The sequence below is a fragment of the Spermophilus citellus genome, assembly GCF_964194105.1.
Source record: "Spermophilus citellus genome assembly, chromosome: 8".
Lineage (NCBI taxonomy): Eukaryota > Metazoa > Chordata > Mammalia > Rodentia > Sciuridae > Spermophilus > Spermophilus citellus.
The window spans coordinates 125,009,178-125,025,582 of record NC_138189.1 but is presented as its reverse complement, the minus strand read 5'-3'; the positions used below and the strand labels follow the sequence as shown (position 1 = coordinate 125,025,582).

General features: G+C 34.9%; 1 protein-coding gene across 5 annotated transcripts in view; it reads left to right on the top strand.

Annotated features, from left to right (window-relative positions):
- Positions 1–5,818, top strand: part of GUCY1A1 (guanylate cyclase 1 soluble subunit alpha 1) — a 60,714-nt gene extending 54,896 nt beyond the window's left edge. For all 5 annotated transcript variants that reach the window (XM_081304960.1, XM_081304959.1, XM_081304958.1 and 2 more), the window contains one exon: positions 4,701–5,818. In XM_081304960.1, coding sequence (XP_081161086.1) covers positions 4,701–4,902 — 202 coding nt within the window. In that variant the 3' untranslated portion in view covers positions 4,903–5,818. The remainder of the gene's footprint in view (positions 1–4,700) is intronic.
- The last annotated feature ends 10,587 nt before the right edge of the window (positions 5,819–16,405 follow it).

The following is a 16,405-nucleotide window of genomic DNA, read 5'->3' as shown; positions in this document are numbered from 1 at the left end:
TAACTCTCTTCTTGCATAGATAATATTAAAGGAAAAAGAAAAGCAATAGCTTCTAACCATCTTCACTTTAACTGGTTTTATTTTGTATTTATTTTTTTTTTGTTTTGTGTGGTGCTGATGATCAAACCCAAGGTTTTGTCCATGCTAGGCAAGTGTTGTGCCACTGAGCTACATCCCAGCCCCCCTACCTTGTTTTTAAATCACTCATTAGCTTCATGAGATATTTGTGACTCAATTCTTGTAATTCTTGACAGACATCACATCTTCCTTCATCACTGTTTTTTAAAAAGCATATATTAATATTCTCAAGTACATCAGTAGGCATTTTCACATCAGTTGGGGTACTTCAGCACAATTCTGGTGCTAACTACCCAAAATTAGCATAGACTCGTGGTAGGACTCAGTACCTAATAATACTGTCTTTAAAAACCAGATGCCAGCCATACTTCAGGGGTTCTCAAGCTACCAGCACTTTTGACTGGCTACAAATTCCAGTGTTCCCATGAACCCCTCAAGTCAAATAATTAGATCTTCACTATGGAGATTTCATGCCACCTTCCCATAGATTCAGGACAAGTTACCCTCTTACCATATCATTGGGTTCACCAACCAAGATGCTCCACTAAGCTGTAGGCTTTTGTGTCAGGACTCCTTGGTTACATTATGTAGATGTAATTGATTTACTCAATGGCATTGTAATTGAACTCAGTTTCCAACCACTCTTTCTTCTCCCCAGACTTTCAGTCTTCTAATCACCTACTTGTCTTCTCTGGAACTCTGCCCCCATTCAGAGTCATCTCCTTAGCATAAACTCAGGTGTGATCCAAAGGCTCATGAAAAGCAAAAACATTTCTATAACTCAGGAAATCTTAAAGAGTTTTGGAAACGTGCTCCCTGTAACCAATGCAATTCCCTAACTATATTAGTGGACAGTTTCCCAGAGGAAAACTGGCAGGTCATTAAACATCTTCCAGGTATGCAGAGTCTTGTGGACAAGCAGCTAATGTTCACATAGTAAAAGATGAGCCATGTGTTATCTTGCACTAAGAGTACTAGTCTCCATGACAGCGTGCCCTGAACAACCTGAGTGAACAAAACCTGTCATTGTGGTATTTCTTATCCACCTTTAACCAGAAAATAAACCATTCTGTACTGATAGAAATATATCGGTCCTGTGAATTTTGTCACACTCAAATAAAACATTATAATCAAAACTATTAAATAACAAAAACATTTTCCAGAACTATATGGTAGCCAAAACAGTAAGCAAATTGTTTTACTATTCTCAGAGATAATTCCTTTGGAGCATCATTTTTTTTTTCTCCTGAAATCTGCAACAGTATTTGCTTTCCAACCCAGACTCCCTTGAAAACCTTGCTTCCTATTTCTCAGCAGTTGGATGAGAACTCCACCATCCATCTTCATGCTGTCAAATCTATCCTCACCACCACCTCAGTGCCCATGTCTTCAGCTCTTGTTCCTAGGGCACTGGGCCAGCTGCCTTGCTCCTGTTTAAATAGTTTTGCTTTGAATGTTATTTCTGTCACCTTCTCAAGAACTTTCCTGCTAGAAAATAACTGTCTTATCTCCATGATCGATTTCTCTTGAATGAAATAATTATTCCCAACAGCCTTCAAACGTATCTTACTAATGAAGCTCTTGAAAACGTAAAAACTCACTCATTTTCAAGTTTGTCTCCTGCTACCATCTTGTATTTCTGCTCCTTACATAGTAAAACAAAAAAAGAAGCCATCTGAATATAATTCTTCTATTAAAAGAGAGTAAAATTATGCTATTTGCAGGTAAATGGATGGAGTTGGAGAATATCCTGGTAAGCAAAATAAGCCAGTCTCAAAAAACCAAAGGCCGAATGCTTACTCTGATAAGTGTATGTTAATCCATCATGAGGGTATGCATGGGACAAGTGGAGGATTGGGAAAAGGGGAGGGAGGAGAAGAGAGGGCGAACCAGGAGACAAAAGACAGTGGAATGAGACAGACATCGTTACCCTGGGAACATGTATGATTGCACAAATGGTGCAACCCTACTTCGTGTACAACTAGAGGAGTGAAAAATTGTGCTCCATTGGTGTACAACGCGAATAGAAAAGCATTCTGCTGCCATGTATAACTGACTAAAACAAATAAAAAATAAATTTTAAAAAAAGGAGCCATCTATCCTGAGTCTCTCTATTTTGTCTTCTCCTCTCTCTCTCTCTCTCTCTCTCTCTCTCTCTCTCTCTCGCTGCTCTTTAACTCAGTCCCTTTTCATTGTTTGTCCCTTCTTCACTGGAATGGTTCTTATCTGATCCTCAGTGGACATTGTTAAAATCATGGTCATTTCTCTCTCCTTATGTTCCATATCATCTCAATAGCAATTGAATGGGCTTGGGCAGCATTCCCTTCTTTAAAAAGTTTATTCTACATCCACCTGGTTTTCTTTTTACCACAGGGCTACACCATCTGAGTGTCTATTGTGTGTAGTCCTCCCCACGAGACTCTTAAATGTCACAGCATCAGGCTCTGTCCCTTCCCTCTTCTGTGTCTGAAAGTCTATGAATGACTCACTTTCTGGGTGCAGTGATGAAAGCCTGTAGTCCCCACTACTGGGAGTCTAAGGCAGGAAGACTGCTTAAGCCCTGGAGTTCAAGGCCAGCCTGGTCAGCGCAATGAGAACCTAACTTAAGAAAAAAACATAATTAATTAATTAAATTTTAAAATGAACTTTTATGACTCTCATCTTTTTTTTTAAACTCTAGACCATTTTATAATTCTCCACTGAGCTACAGACTCATACATCCTATCCTGTATTTCCTCTTAGATGACTAATTGACATAGGAAAATAAACTTAATGGAGTGAGTTCCAATACACTATACCCTGATGAAATTCACTTCCCACCCAGCTAAGCCTTACTAATCACCTTAAAAGGACACCACTCTCCCTTTTTTACCAAGACACTAAACTATACAGTGGCTGTTACTTTCTTCTCCTTACATCTCACCATGTCCACCTACAAACTACATCCTGAATATAGCTTTTCTCACCTTTCTCAGTGCTACCATCCAAGTCATGCCGTGATTCTCTCTCCCAAATGAGCTAGCCCACTTCAGCTTTATCACTCTCCCCACTTCCTTTTTTTTGTAGAAAAATAGAGTTAGCCTTTTTCTTTTCTCATTGATTGAATGATAATTGACTTTCACTTTATTCTTATATAGGAAGTACTTATATCCTATCCAAATAGTTAACGTTTTATTTGTGCAAGAAATAATGTGAGAGACATTTGACAATATTTTAAAATTCTGTTAGTGGTATTTCACTATTTTTCAATGTGACAGGAAAACTTAAAAAGAAATAGAAAATTGAAATCTCAATGAAATATTTATGCTTTGTGAAATTTGATTAATAATGGGTATACATTTAATGTTAATCAAGACAAGCAGTAGACACTTACTGGATGCTATGCAAATATAAAATAGTGTTTAAGTTGGCTCCCAAGCCAACGCGATCCAAATCTAGCATGTCAGTCTATGTGAATATTATGTGTTATAATATGTATTTTAGAGTGTAAGTAAGCCAGAATCTGTGTGCATGCTCTGTTATATAATATGTATTATATGATATGTATAAGCCAGCGTCTTTCTTCTACTCAAGTCATATTAGAGTGGATTCACCAGATACTATGCCCTATAAATTACAGCCACTTTAAAATATTGATTTTGTGATAAAAGCACAATTTTTATTAGTTTTCCTATCTTACATATGATATATTTATTGATGTACTGTAGCAGTTAATAGAATATTGGTGTGTTGTATTATACTAGACTCTTTCTTCAGACATGAAATCCAATTCAGTTGGGTTTTTCAGGGCACAGAAGAAAATCACTGCACTAAAATCTAATTCAGATTTCCTTAAGACCTGACACCACAGACGGGTGAATAGAAAACATAGCCATTTCTGTTAAGCAGAAATGGTAAATGATTTTCTGTAAGCATTACTTTAGGTCCCAGAACTATTCAATAAAATTTATCCATGGCCTGAATCATAAATTAGAGAGAATGATTAATGATTTTTGCATTTGATAGAAAGCTAGGGAAGCAAATGGGAAGTGAATTCAGTAACTTAATCAGTAAGGTTCTAATTTAAAATGAATTTAGCATAATGGACAAGTAACAAATAATAAGGCTTGGTAGAACTGATGGACTTAAGAGGAAAATACTATAAATACATACCAAATGGAAAGTACATAGTGAGTATGTTCAATGACATCTCATTTGAGTTCTACTAATCTGGAATTTATCAATTCACAGTTCATGAATTGATAAAGGGACCATGACTTAACACTTTTCATTTTAAGAAGCCTTATTCAATAATATTTTAATTATGCTGTTATTAGATCTTTGTTTTTTTAATACCGTGAATCACACTGTTATATAAATTGTATCTCAGAATATTTCACAATATTTTATTCATTTCTAATAAGAGTAAAATATATTAGTAGAATTTTCTTGTTATTTTCAATTTTATTTTTCATTGTATTTATTCAGTGAAGATGTCTGTTAACATCATGAAAATCTTTCTGTCAATTACACCTGAAATGGCTGGTTTAGTTATATTCATTTATTTATGTTGTCTTCTTTTCCTGGCTTGCCCAATATTATGTCAGCATTAACTCTTACTATATTTATTTTAACCTTTTCAGATTACTCAAAGACTGTCCTGGTTTTGTGTTTACCCCTCGATCAAGGGAGGAACTTCCACCAAACTTCCCCAGTGAAATTCCTGGAATATGTCATTTTCTGGATTCTTATCAACAAGGAACAAATTCAAAACCGTGGTTCCAAAAGAAAGACGTTGAAGATGGCAATGCCAATTTCTTAGGCAAAGCATCAGGAATAGATTAGTGAGCTGTATGCTTGTTAGTCTTTGGGTCTGACTCCTTCAAGAATGTGTAGAGTTTCTGAAAGCACATTAGAATTGCAGAGACTCAAGAGCAGTATTAAAATTTCAGAAGCTAAGTCATAATCTACCCTTTCCCCATTTAACATGACAAAAATATATTCCTGTCAGTACTTCAATTCTTCAAAGAGAAACCTCAATCAGTGACTTCTGAAGGTGTATTTCTGTAATATAACAATCACTTAACTGCCTGCACTCTGAATTCAGCACGCATTGTACATATATCAGGCAATTGTAGTCAACTGCACAAAGTGATGCAGTCACCTGAAATCTTGTGTCCTGGTGCAATGTCATGGTTACTAAAGTGTATTTGTGATAGTGTTGCCTTAAAAAAATATTGAATAGAAATTACAGTCCTAAATATTGTAAGTTTTTTCAACCTTTCAAATTCTGCATTTTATTGCATTTTCTCATTTATCTGTTAGTGTATATAACAAAATAAGCTGAGCTTTTTTTCTCCGTGCATCTCATATTTTTTGTGGTTGTTGTTCCTCTCTTTTTAGAAAATAAGCAGTCAGAAGCAATATGTAATAAAATAGTTCTGTAAGTATCAAAGAACAATTTTCATTTTTTGAAGTTAAAAATATTCTTCACAATACAATGTCATACAATAAATATTTTCTTTTTTGACATTTTTTATTCTACATATGGCAAAAGCTCTTTTAATTCACACTAGCAATTTAATTTCTATTAAATCATTAAGATTCTATCAAATTCTATTAAATCATTAAACTATTCAGAACATTTTTTTAAAAAGGCTTTTAGTCTATATTAAGAGGCAATAATATTTTAATTTAATTTAGCCAGAAGTGATATGGGGTTCAAGTATGCACAATAATAAAACATTATATATATATATATATATATATATATATATATATATATATATATATATACATACATACATACATACATACACACATATGCTTGGAATAATTTAGACCTTCTTTAGCAGAATCCTCTATTGACATGCTGAGCCAAAAAAGTTCCAAGAAGAAAACTCAAATTCAGAAGTGAAAAATAATACTTCATCATTTCTTTCAACAGCTTTCTTAAATATTTGTGCTGAATATTTTAGTGTGTGTATATATACTATGAATCAAGTTTCCATCCTACTAAAAATATGATTGTGAAAATTTTTTATTCTATTTGAAATAACTTGATTTGACTATCTTGATGATATTTTCTAAAAAGACTGGGAGTATTTATCACGAAAATGATGCCATGATTTCATTGTGAAAATTTCAGAACAATTTTCTGAAATTTGAAGGTTTTTTGTTGTTTTGTTTTGTTTGTGGTACCCAATGTCTCGTCTCTGCTAGACAAGTACTTTACCATGGAGTTATAAGCCCAACAATAGAGCTTAAACTTCTATTTTTAATTATGTCAGTTTAAATTCTCTGATGAAATGAAAAAACATGCACAATTTAGTTTGGGAAAAGGATTTTATTTTCAAAAGAGGTCAACTTGAAACCAAGAGAAAAATGAACATTATAGATTTTAAGTCAGCATTAGCAGATCCATAGATACAGTTAACTCTTATTTGGGTTTCCAAGAAGTAGTTCATTTTAAAATCTCTTTAATTTTCACCATTAGTCCCCAGACTAGTCCATAGTAACATTAATAATAAAAGTCATTTCTGATTGGCCTCTACTATCCGAAGGGTACCACTATAGATAGTACAATGATTACTATTTATTCAATGAAACTTGATGTCTTTTAGGACTGGATGTGTCTCAGTAAACACTTCTCCCTGGTATAGAGCAGTACTACAGGGTTTGGGAAAATATATTTACAATGTCACAATGATATGAAGTTGATGTAAATACACTTTTTCTTTCTGGACCTGAACCTTTATTTTAGAGAAAATAATAGGAGCTCCAAGAAATTAAAAAAAAAAACCCATAAAATAGAATGCCATATTTATCATATATATAATACTTCATCATTTGTTTCAACAGCTTTCTTAAGTATTTGTGCTGAACATTTTAGTGTGTGTGTGTGTGTGTGTGTGTGTGTGTGTGTGTATATATATATATATATATATTATGAATCAAGTTTGCATCCTATTAAAAATATGATTGTGAAAATTTTAATTCTATTTGAAATAACTTGATTTGACTATCTTGATGATATTTTCTAAAAAGATTGGAAGTATTTGCCAAGAAAATGATGTCATGATTTTATTGTGAAAATTTGTGCTCTAAAACTTTACAAGTTAATTAGAATTCAAAAGTGTCTTATTCAGGGCTGGGATTGTAGATCAGTGGTAGAGATCTTGTCTAGCATGTGCAAAGTACTAGGTTTGATCCCCAGTACTGAAAACAAAACAAAACAACAGCATAAAAGAAAGTATCTTTCGTGTGTGTGTGTATGATGTTGATATGTAAATGTACACACACACACACACACACACACACACACACACAGCATAAATGGGGGGAAACGTATATAACCTGGGTAAAAAACTGTATGACAATTCCTTGTTTTATTCCTGTAACTTTTCTGTAATTTTGGCATTTCATCCAAATAAAAATTTACCAAAACATCTTTTTCCCAGAGAAATAATCAGTGGTAGTTTTCCCCAGGACAAACTAAAAAAATCCTGTTGATTATGGAAAGCAGTAAATAAAAGAAAAAAACAAGGCAGGAAAGAAGAAGATCCATGGACTCTGCTTTCCTCTCCAAGAGTTTTAAAGCTACTAGGACAAGGGAAATGTCAAATCTTAAGAAGGAGTGTGGTTGAACCAGATATATGGATATGAATATTTACCTGTACAGGGGAATACATGAACATTTTGTCTGTGTGTGTCTCATGCTGTAGTTGGGGTATTTTACCATAAATATAAACAGAAAGCCAGGATGTCTGGTATAACAATTTCATATCAATCTCAAGACCATTAGCTCATAAGATCCATTGCTAGGGAAAAAGAGCTGCTTTAGTATTTTCCTGTCTTCCAAATTTCTTCTCCTAATGTTACCAGTCACATCTAGGCAGACCCTGACCAGGCCTGTTTGGGGGTCAGGTCAGAGGAAAGCGTAGGATGTAATATGTTCTATGGGGAGCCTAGCAAATGAAGGAGAAGAATGAGCAGGAAAGTTTACTCCAAATATCAGCTGGGCATAGACCTGAACCTAGGTGGAAAACTGCCCAAACAGAGCTTCATATGCAAAGCCCCAGTGAATTATAAGGTAATATAATTCTTTTATTTTAAATGTTATTTTGTTTTTAATTGGTATATACATATGTGTATGCACACATGTACAGTGAATATGTGCATGTATATACATACATTTATATATACTTGATATGTTTGTATCATGAAAATATATCTGCACACGCGCACGCACACACACACACATATTTTTTTTCATTCAAGTCTCTGTTCAAGCAACTATTGTAGTCCCAAAGAGAATGGGTTAAGAAATTACTGCAACAGTTTTAAGTGTATGTATTTGAACTGTATAAATTATTATTATTATTAAGTAACATTATTAATATGTGTCTTTTTGATGCATACTCATTAGGGTTGCTTGATAGATCATGTATTAGCTTTCTGCTAATGTCTAAGATAATCAACTTTTGAAGAGAAAATGTTTATTTTGGCTCACAGTTTAACACATTTTGTTCCTTATTGGGCATACCTAATGCTTTCAGGCCTCTGGTGGAATCAGGAGGCACATTTTGGTGGGAGCACATGGCAGAGCAAACCATTCACCTCATGGCTGGGATGTGAAGAAGAAGTAGGGGCTGGGGGTTCCACAGTCTCCTTTAAGTACGAGCCCCCAATGACCTAAAGAAATTCCACAAGGACCCATTTCTTAAAGGTTCCATCTCCTCTAACAGCACCAGGATGGAAACCAAACCTTTAACATATGGGCCTTTGTGGGATGTTCAAGAACCAAACTAATACAGATCACCACCTTTTAGTGAACAAACACAGAAGTTTATTTCACCTAATCATGCACTTTGGTGCTAATTCACTCTTCACATAGTAGGACCTGGACAGTGAAATGGAGAAAGATGTAAAGGATGTAGGGATGGGGGCATGACATGTGACGGGGAAAGAAACCACAGGGAGGTCTGAGCAAGACGCAATGCCATTCCTGTAAAGAGGGTCATACCATTTCCTCCATAACAAATCTAGTGTAGCAGAGAAAACAAGGAATTATGACTCTCTTGTCTATATCCAAGTTAGAGGCTTGTCTTACTTAGCCGAAAACACCAAAATGTCATTTTCAATCAAAATTTACAATATTATCATGTAGAGTTTTGTTGCGATACATTTCAAGTTCTGGAACATCTTGATGTCCTTTAGTAATAAGGGGGGGAAACACTTCAGTTATGAAAGCCAAGAGCTTATGGTAATCTAAGCAATTAGTTTATTGTAACCTGTTGAGTTTAGATTCCATCTGATTTTAGCATGTCAGCTTCTAGATTTTTGATGAAGTGTTGCTCCCTTTTGAATGCTTCTTTTATTATCTTGATGATATGCATACATTTGGTATTCCTATTTTAAGCCACTCCAAACACTGTTCACTTTATGCCCATCTGCATTTTCCATGAAACAGTTTTGCTCTTAGCTACACCTGCATCTGTTTAACCTGAATAAACTGATTAACTGTTTTGTCCAGTCCACATAATCCACACATTATTTTTCATCCTAAATTATCCTCTTATCTTTCAGACTTTAAAAATTTTTAAGTATATAATATCATAAAATTAAATCACTATGCAAAAATCTTCCAACTTGTGAATACAATTGGCTGGCAGAAATTTATTTTGCATAATACCCAAATCCTAATGGATCTGCTAAGATATTTACTTAGTCTGAAATGCTGCTAGGTCATCTTTATTGAGAAAAGAACTATGAGGTATCTTCATAATAAACTAAAATGAAACAAAGCAAAAGAAAATTCTGTTTTACAAATTGGACAGTCCAGTGTTAAGTAGGATTTACATGGAATAAGAGCAACAAAACTGGAGCTCTTTGGAAAGCTGTGGTCACCGTAGTCATGGGATTTAGAACTATCATATCAGTTCCTAGAAAGTCTCTGACTTTGATTTAGATGAGGCCATTTTTGAAATTTGAGGGAAAAGGGGAATTTGTTTTCTTGTCCCACTCTTTATAATGATCATGGGATTTCACATACAGATGGGATTTTCTTTTCAGCCAGTATTCAACATACATCTCTACATCTGTTTCTAGCTTTTGGTAAATATGCATTGTATAGGTATCCTTTTTTCCTGACTTGTTATTCTTGTAATTTTGCCTCTATGTAAAGGAAGATGGCTATTATACCTTGCATTGAAAATCTTTTTCATACTAACAATACTCCTTTTAGTATTATTTTTGCAGTTGCTTTAAATAACACATTTATTTTGGGTTTTGCTTCTGGAAGAGTTCTTAAGTCTCTCAAAATATTACTCTGTGTCTCAGGAGTTTGTTAGATACTGGTGTTATATAAACATGGTAATAAAAGAGTTTAAATTTTAAAAATCCTCTTAAAATTTGAAATGAGTTCTATTTAAAAAGAAAAATAAAAGTAAAAATAATATTGTTCCAAGTTATGCAAATAGATTTGTTCTCATGTAGATCTTGCTGCGTGTGATAGCAGAATAAACCTCGAACACAACAGTGTGGACAAACAGATTAAGAACTTTAATGTCAGGCTATTGCTGTAAACATGTAAATGAATCTAAACTCCCTTCTCAGAAAATAAGTGATAAAAAGATATACATATAGTCAAAATGTATGCCTCTAGGGATGTAAATCTTTTCGTTTCAACAAAATTCATTAAGTTTTTGAAATCACATATAAAATCAAATTTTACTAAAACTGAATTTAGAAATAAAATTGTCCCTGGCTTATACAAACATAATGGTGTTGTATTATAGCACAAGGCAGGATCAATTTGTCTTCATTATACTCTACTGAGACACAATTTTACATCAGTCCCTACCATTTTGTTAAAAAAAAAGTATTGGCTATCTTGGTTCAAAAAATGTGTATTCCTAAACTCAGAATTTTTCTCCTATAAAGCAATGCACTGTGTTCATCAGTGTCACTTGTTCTCTTGACACTGTCCTGTGGAAACTGGAACCTAGGAAATCAGTGCAAGATCACACTAATGCCCTCTTCCTGGTGATATTATAGTGAGTTAATCTTTTTTCATTGATCCAGGAGATTTGCATCTTCTCTGAGCAACCATGAAGCTGTGTCACTCTAATTCGCTAACTGGGAAAATCTCAGACCCTTCACATTTATTCCTGCAATGAGGATAGAAACCTGGCTTTCCAGAAGGTCTAGTGGGCTCATAAGTAGTGTTTGAGGAAAAAGTCTATGCAATTGTTAGAAAATGTGGTGACCAGATTGTATGTTCAACAGAGTTAGGAATAGTTCTCCATTTGTTTCCACTAGTGAAGAATAATGAAGAGAGTTGCAAGTCAAGTATCAGAAAGTAGGAATGCAGGTGCAATGGTGCACACATGTAATTCCAGCTACTTGGAAAGCTAAGGCAGGGCCATCACAAGTACAGCCTGAGCAACTTTGTGAGACCCTGACTCAAAATCAAATAAAGATGATTGGGGTATAGTTCCATGGTAGTTTGTTTAACATGTACAAGACTATAGCTTCAATCCCCAGCATTTTAAAGGGGGGGGGGGTGAAAAAGAGAAAGAGGAATGAGAGGAGAGGAAAAGAAGGGTTCACAGAGAGCTTCATGGACAGATGTTTGGTTACTGATGACTCTTCGCTGGGTAAGCAGAGTTTCCAAATGGGTTGCCACACTCCAATGACATGACCAAGTTTACTGCAAGGGATGCTAGGAAGAAATGAGAATGATTTGAATGATCAACACAATCCCTGCTATAATATTTTTTGAGGGCCTACTCATTGCCAGACAGTGTTCTATACTTTGTGCTACTCATTATTTCAGATTCCCACATAATCAGAAGATTGATGAGTTTTGTCCAGAAGGTGCCCATCTTTAAGCCTGTAAACAAAGTAGCACTGAGGATAAGTGATAACAAAGGAAGAATCCTAATGTGGTGACACATGTAAGCCTTCATGGGGAAAGTCTGAAGTTCTTTCCTCTCCCAAATCAGGAAAACCATTGATGGTGCTCTCTAGGTTTTGTCTCTCATTTTCTGTGCCTATTGGACGATAGCCTACAATTCTTCAGCACCAGGGAAGAATGAGAGATACCTGATTTGAGAACAAGAAATTCCCTATTACATACTTGGGCTGTTCTCAGAGGGAAGGTGAGCCATTCCCAAGAGATCACACCCAAAAAAAGAAGATTGTTATCACCTGGCAAAGGCAGGATGCTATCTTCTCCTGCAGGTTTTTAGGATGGATTCGAGTGCCAGCTCTCTTTTTAATAATGTGTGCAGGGTGGGCCTAGAAAGGACTGCAGGGCTCCTTCCATCCTCTTTCACATCTGTTTGAGGGAGAACGATTCTTGACAATCAATTCTTAAAATTTGGTTATCTCCCACACAGTCAATTACACACTGAAGGTAGCTTCTATCCAGGAAGATTTTTGCACAAAGAGCAGAAGCATGGCCAAGCAGTTGCTAAGAGAAATTCATTACTGTGAGAACTCGAAATAGTCTGTACAGAATCTTCTTGAAGCTGATGCAACCTACTTAGGATTTTCTTGTACATTTTTCAGAGGAGTTCCCTGCACACAAGGTACCCTTCATTTCTCAAACTTGAGATCAAGTGAAAGTAAATAAAGAGTATTATGCACTAGACTTCACCTAGAAATCAGAGTACCTTTAATTATGGCCCACCTGCCTAAGAATCATTTGAGGAAGAGGAATGAGAATTATAGTGCAAATTCCTGAATAAAATTACATTTTTAGCAATTATAATAACAGTGTTAGAAAATAAGAATTTGCATTTAAAAAGAATTTCCACAAGAGATTTTCATCAGAGTTTTCAATCCTGGGAGACTACTCTGATCACTCTCAAATGATTGGGGTAACTCTATTCCTGATTACAACCTGGATGGCAAATTCTGCTAACAGCTATCATTTCTCTCTGAGTATTTCTAGGTAAGTATTTCAGTCTACTGTTTCCTTGTTTCCTGAACCATGGGCATACAGATAAGGGCTAAGTAGTATTGTTTATTAGGATTCCTTCCATCCTAAGATGGTCCAGTAGGTTAGGGTGATGATTTGTGTGGTTCAATATACTGAGGCTAGAGTATAGACTATATCTTTTGAGATCAAAGACAAAGAATTCTTATCAGGAATCTATGTCAAAGTATAATAGAAAAGACTGACTAGAAGAAGAATGGTAAAGATAGAATATAGAAAAGCCAATCATTGGCTTATGGTGGTTTTATTGCATTTATACTCAATTGTATAATTAATAATATTTAATAGTAAGACATGACAAATACCAGATTTGATTTTCATTCACAGGCTTATTACAGAAATGGAATTTTCCTACTTTGAATCTTTTCCCCTAGTCCAGAGATAAGTAGTAACATATGGCACTCCCCTCTTCTTTCCCAGCCTTATAACTTCGTTTTCTCAACCCCAAATCTCAATTCCCAGGAAGAACCACATCTGTCTACCCACTTTGGTATCTAAATGTAAAGAGAAAATAAAAAAAGAAAGAAAGAATGCTGGGAAATAGGTCAAGAATCTTTTTTTGATTAGTTTATTATATATATGTCTATGCATGCATGTGTACACACACAATTTTATTAGTTCATTTTATATATATAATATTCAGTTTCATTTGATATAATTATACAAGCATGGGATATAATTTTCTCCAATTCATTCTACGTTGTTGCTTCCCCTTTCCCTCTCCTCCTTCCTACTTCATTCCCTCTTTCTTCTGTTCATTTATAATTTTTGTTAGCATATTATGGATATATGTAAAGGTGGAATTCACTCTGGTATAGTCATATATGTGCATAGCTTAATTTGATCAATTTTATTCTATAGTTCCTTCATTTTCCTGTGCCTCCTCCCTCTCCCTCAATCCCCTTCCTCTCTTCCAGTGATCTCTCTTTTATTTTTATGGGATTTTCCTATTTTTCTTTGTCTTGGTCTTTTTATTTTTTCCCTTATTCTCGTCTAGCTTCCACATATGATAGAAAGCATTTGACCCTTGACTTTTTTAAATTTTTTCTAGGTCTGACTTATTTTACTTAGCATGATGATCTCCAATTCAATACATTTACTAGATCAAGGATTTTGATGGTGATTGAAAGTGGTTTTCTTGCCATGAAAAGAGAATACAGGCAGGAAAAATCTTTAAATTTGTAATGCATCTACCTATAATAAAAATCAAAAATACTTTTTTAAAACTTCCCAAATTAAAAATAGTTCTCAAATAACATTATTTCCTTGTAAAAATTCACTTCCAGTATTTTAATACTTTATAAGATGGACAGAACAACCAATCCACGTTCTTTACTTTTGCATCCCTTTTCTTGGAGGAAATGTGTAGAATTTATATAGTTTATGCTTTTCTCACTATCTTTTCAGTTTTCTTCATGATTTTGTGAGCTACTCAAAATTCACAAGTTTCTTTTTTGTTTAAGTTAATCACAGCTGGTGTCTATTGTTTGCAAGGCAGAATTGTGGTGGAAACATCAATACTTTCCTGACAATCCTGGGAGACATGCTTACTTTCAAGAAAGACTATGGCTGTCTGTGATAAGAGGGTCCTCTCTTAGCTACTAGTTACAGCAATATGGTCATTTTAACAATGAAATACAACTTGGCACCCAGGAGAACAGGAGATTGATAGATAGTAATAAGATATGTGTAGAGGCACATGGGGAGACTTCCTACTATCATATTGACATCTCTAAAAAATTAACATAGAAATGGAACTAGTAGATATGTCTTAGTCAGCTTGGAGCAATATGACAAAATCACATAGACCAGGTGGCTTAAACAACAGACTTTTATTTCTCACAGTTCTTGAGGCTGGGAAGACTAAGATCAAGTGCTGAGAGATTCAATTCAGTTCCTTTGGTGACCGTCTTTCTGACTTGCTGATGGCTGCCTTCTTGTTGTGTACTTACATGGTAGTGGGGATGGTCTGGTCTCTCTTGCTATTCTTTTGAGGATATTAATCCCATCTTGGAGGCCCAATATGCATGTCTTCATCTAAGTCAAATTTCCTCCCAGAAACTGCAAATGCTATCACACTGGTGGTGAGGGCTTCAACATATGCATTTTAGAGGGACACAAATACTCAGACCATACAAAGGTATCTGGGAGATCTCAGAATTTGGTTTAGAAAAGATTGGTGTACTGTATTAGTATCCTATTGCTGCTGTCACAAATTTCCGTAAACTTAGTGGCTTAAGACAATGGGAATTTTTCATCTTACAGTTCTGGAGTCCAGAAGTCCTAAAACCAAGGTGTCAGCAGGGCTACCTTCCTTCTAAAAGTTCTAAAAGATAATTCACTTCCTTCCCTTTCCTACAACCAGAGGCCATTAGCATTTCTTGGCTCAATGGCCACTCCCTTACATCTTTTAAACTCTGCTTCTTTGGATTTGATTCTCTTGCTTCTCTTTCATAAGGACCCCTGGTGATAAAATTAAGTCCATTCAGATAATTCAGTGTAATCTCCCCATATCACTCCCTGAATCACATTTACAAAGTCCCTTTTGCTGCATAAGGTGACAGATTTATGGGTTCTGGGGGTTAGGATTTTGAAATCTTGTTAAGGGGGACAGTATTATTCTGTCTACCATAGCATTCATAAGGTTATATCTGTAGGAACATCCAGATCAAAAAATCAGGATTTCTTAACTCATTTCACACTATAATGCTATTTTTTTCATGTGAGAAAACCTTAGAGTTACTAAAATCAGCTTTACCTAGGATCGGACTGAAGAAACCACAGTTTTCCATAGCAGACCAAAAAAATAGGTCTGAGTTGCCTTGGAAATTATGGCCAATTATTTGCAGACTTTTTTATTATTCTCTTGGCAGGGATGAAAGTGAAAGTAACAAAGTACACAGAAGAAAGAAATAAGAACATTTCAATGAACTAAAGGCTTATTATTTTAGAAGATAGAACATAATAAGATACTCCAAGATGGCCTGATTTTCATTCTTTTGGAATAATAAAATGGAAAACATCTGGGGCTGCTTTATTCTGTTGACTTTGGTGCCCATCTGTGTGGCTGGAATGATAATTAGAGAAGGGATCAGGAATCATGTCTTATATTCTCTATAATGTGAGCATTGGATTTAAGCAAGTTATTTTAACTCAAACATGACGCATGTGAAAAGGAACTATATATTTCATAAACACATTGCTTAAATGGATTATAAAGCTCACATCTGACAAATATCTACCATGTGTCAAGCACTGTAATATGTGTCCTTTACAAATGTTATCACATTTAATCTCCACCATTGTTTATTTTCAGGAGAGGAAACTGAGATATAGATAGTT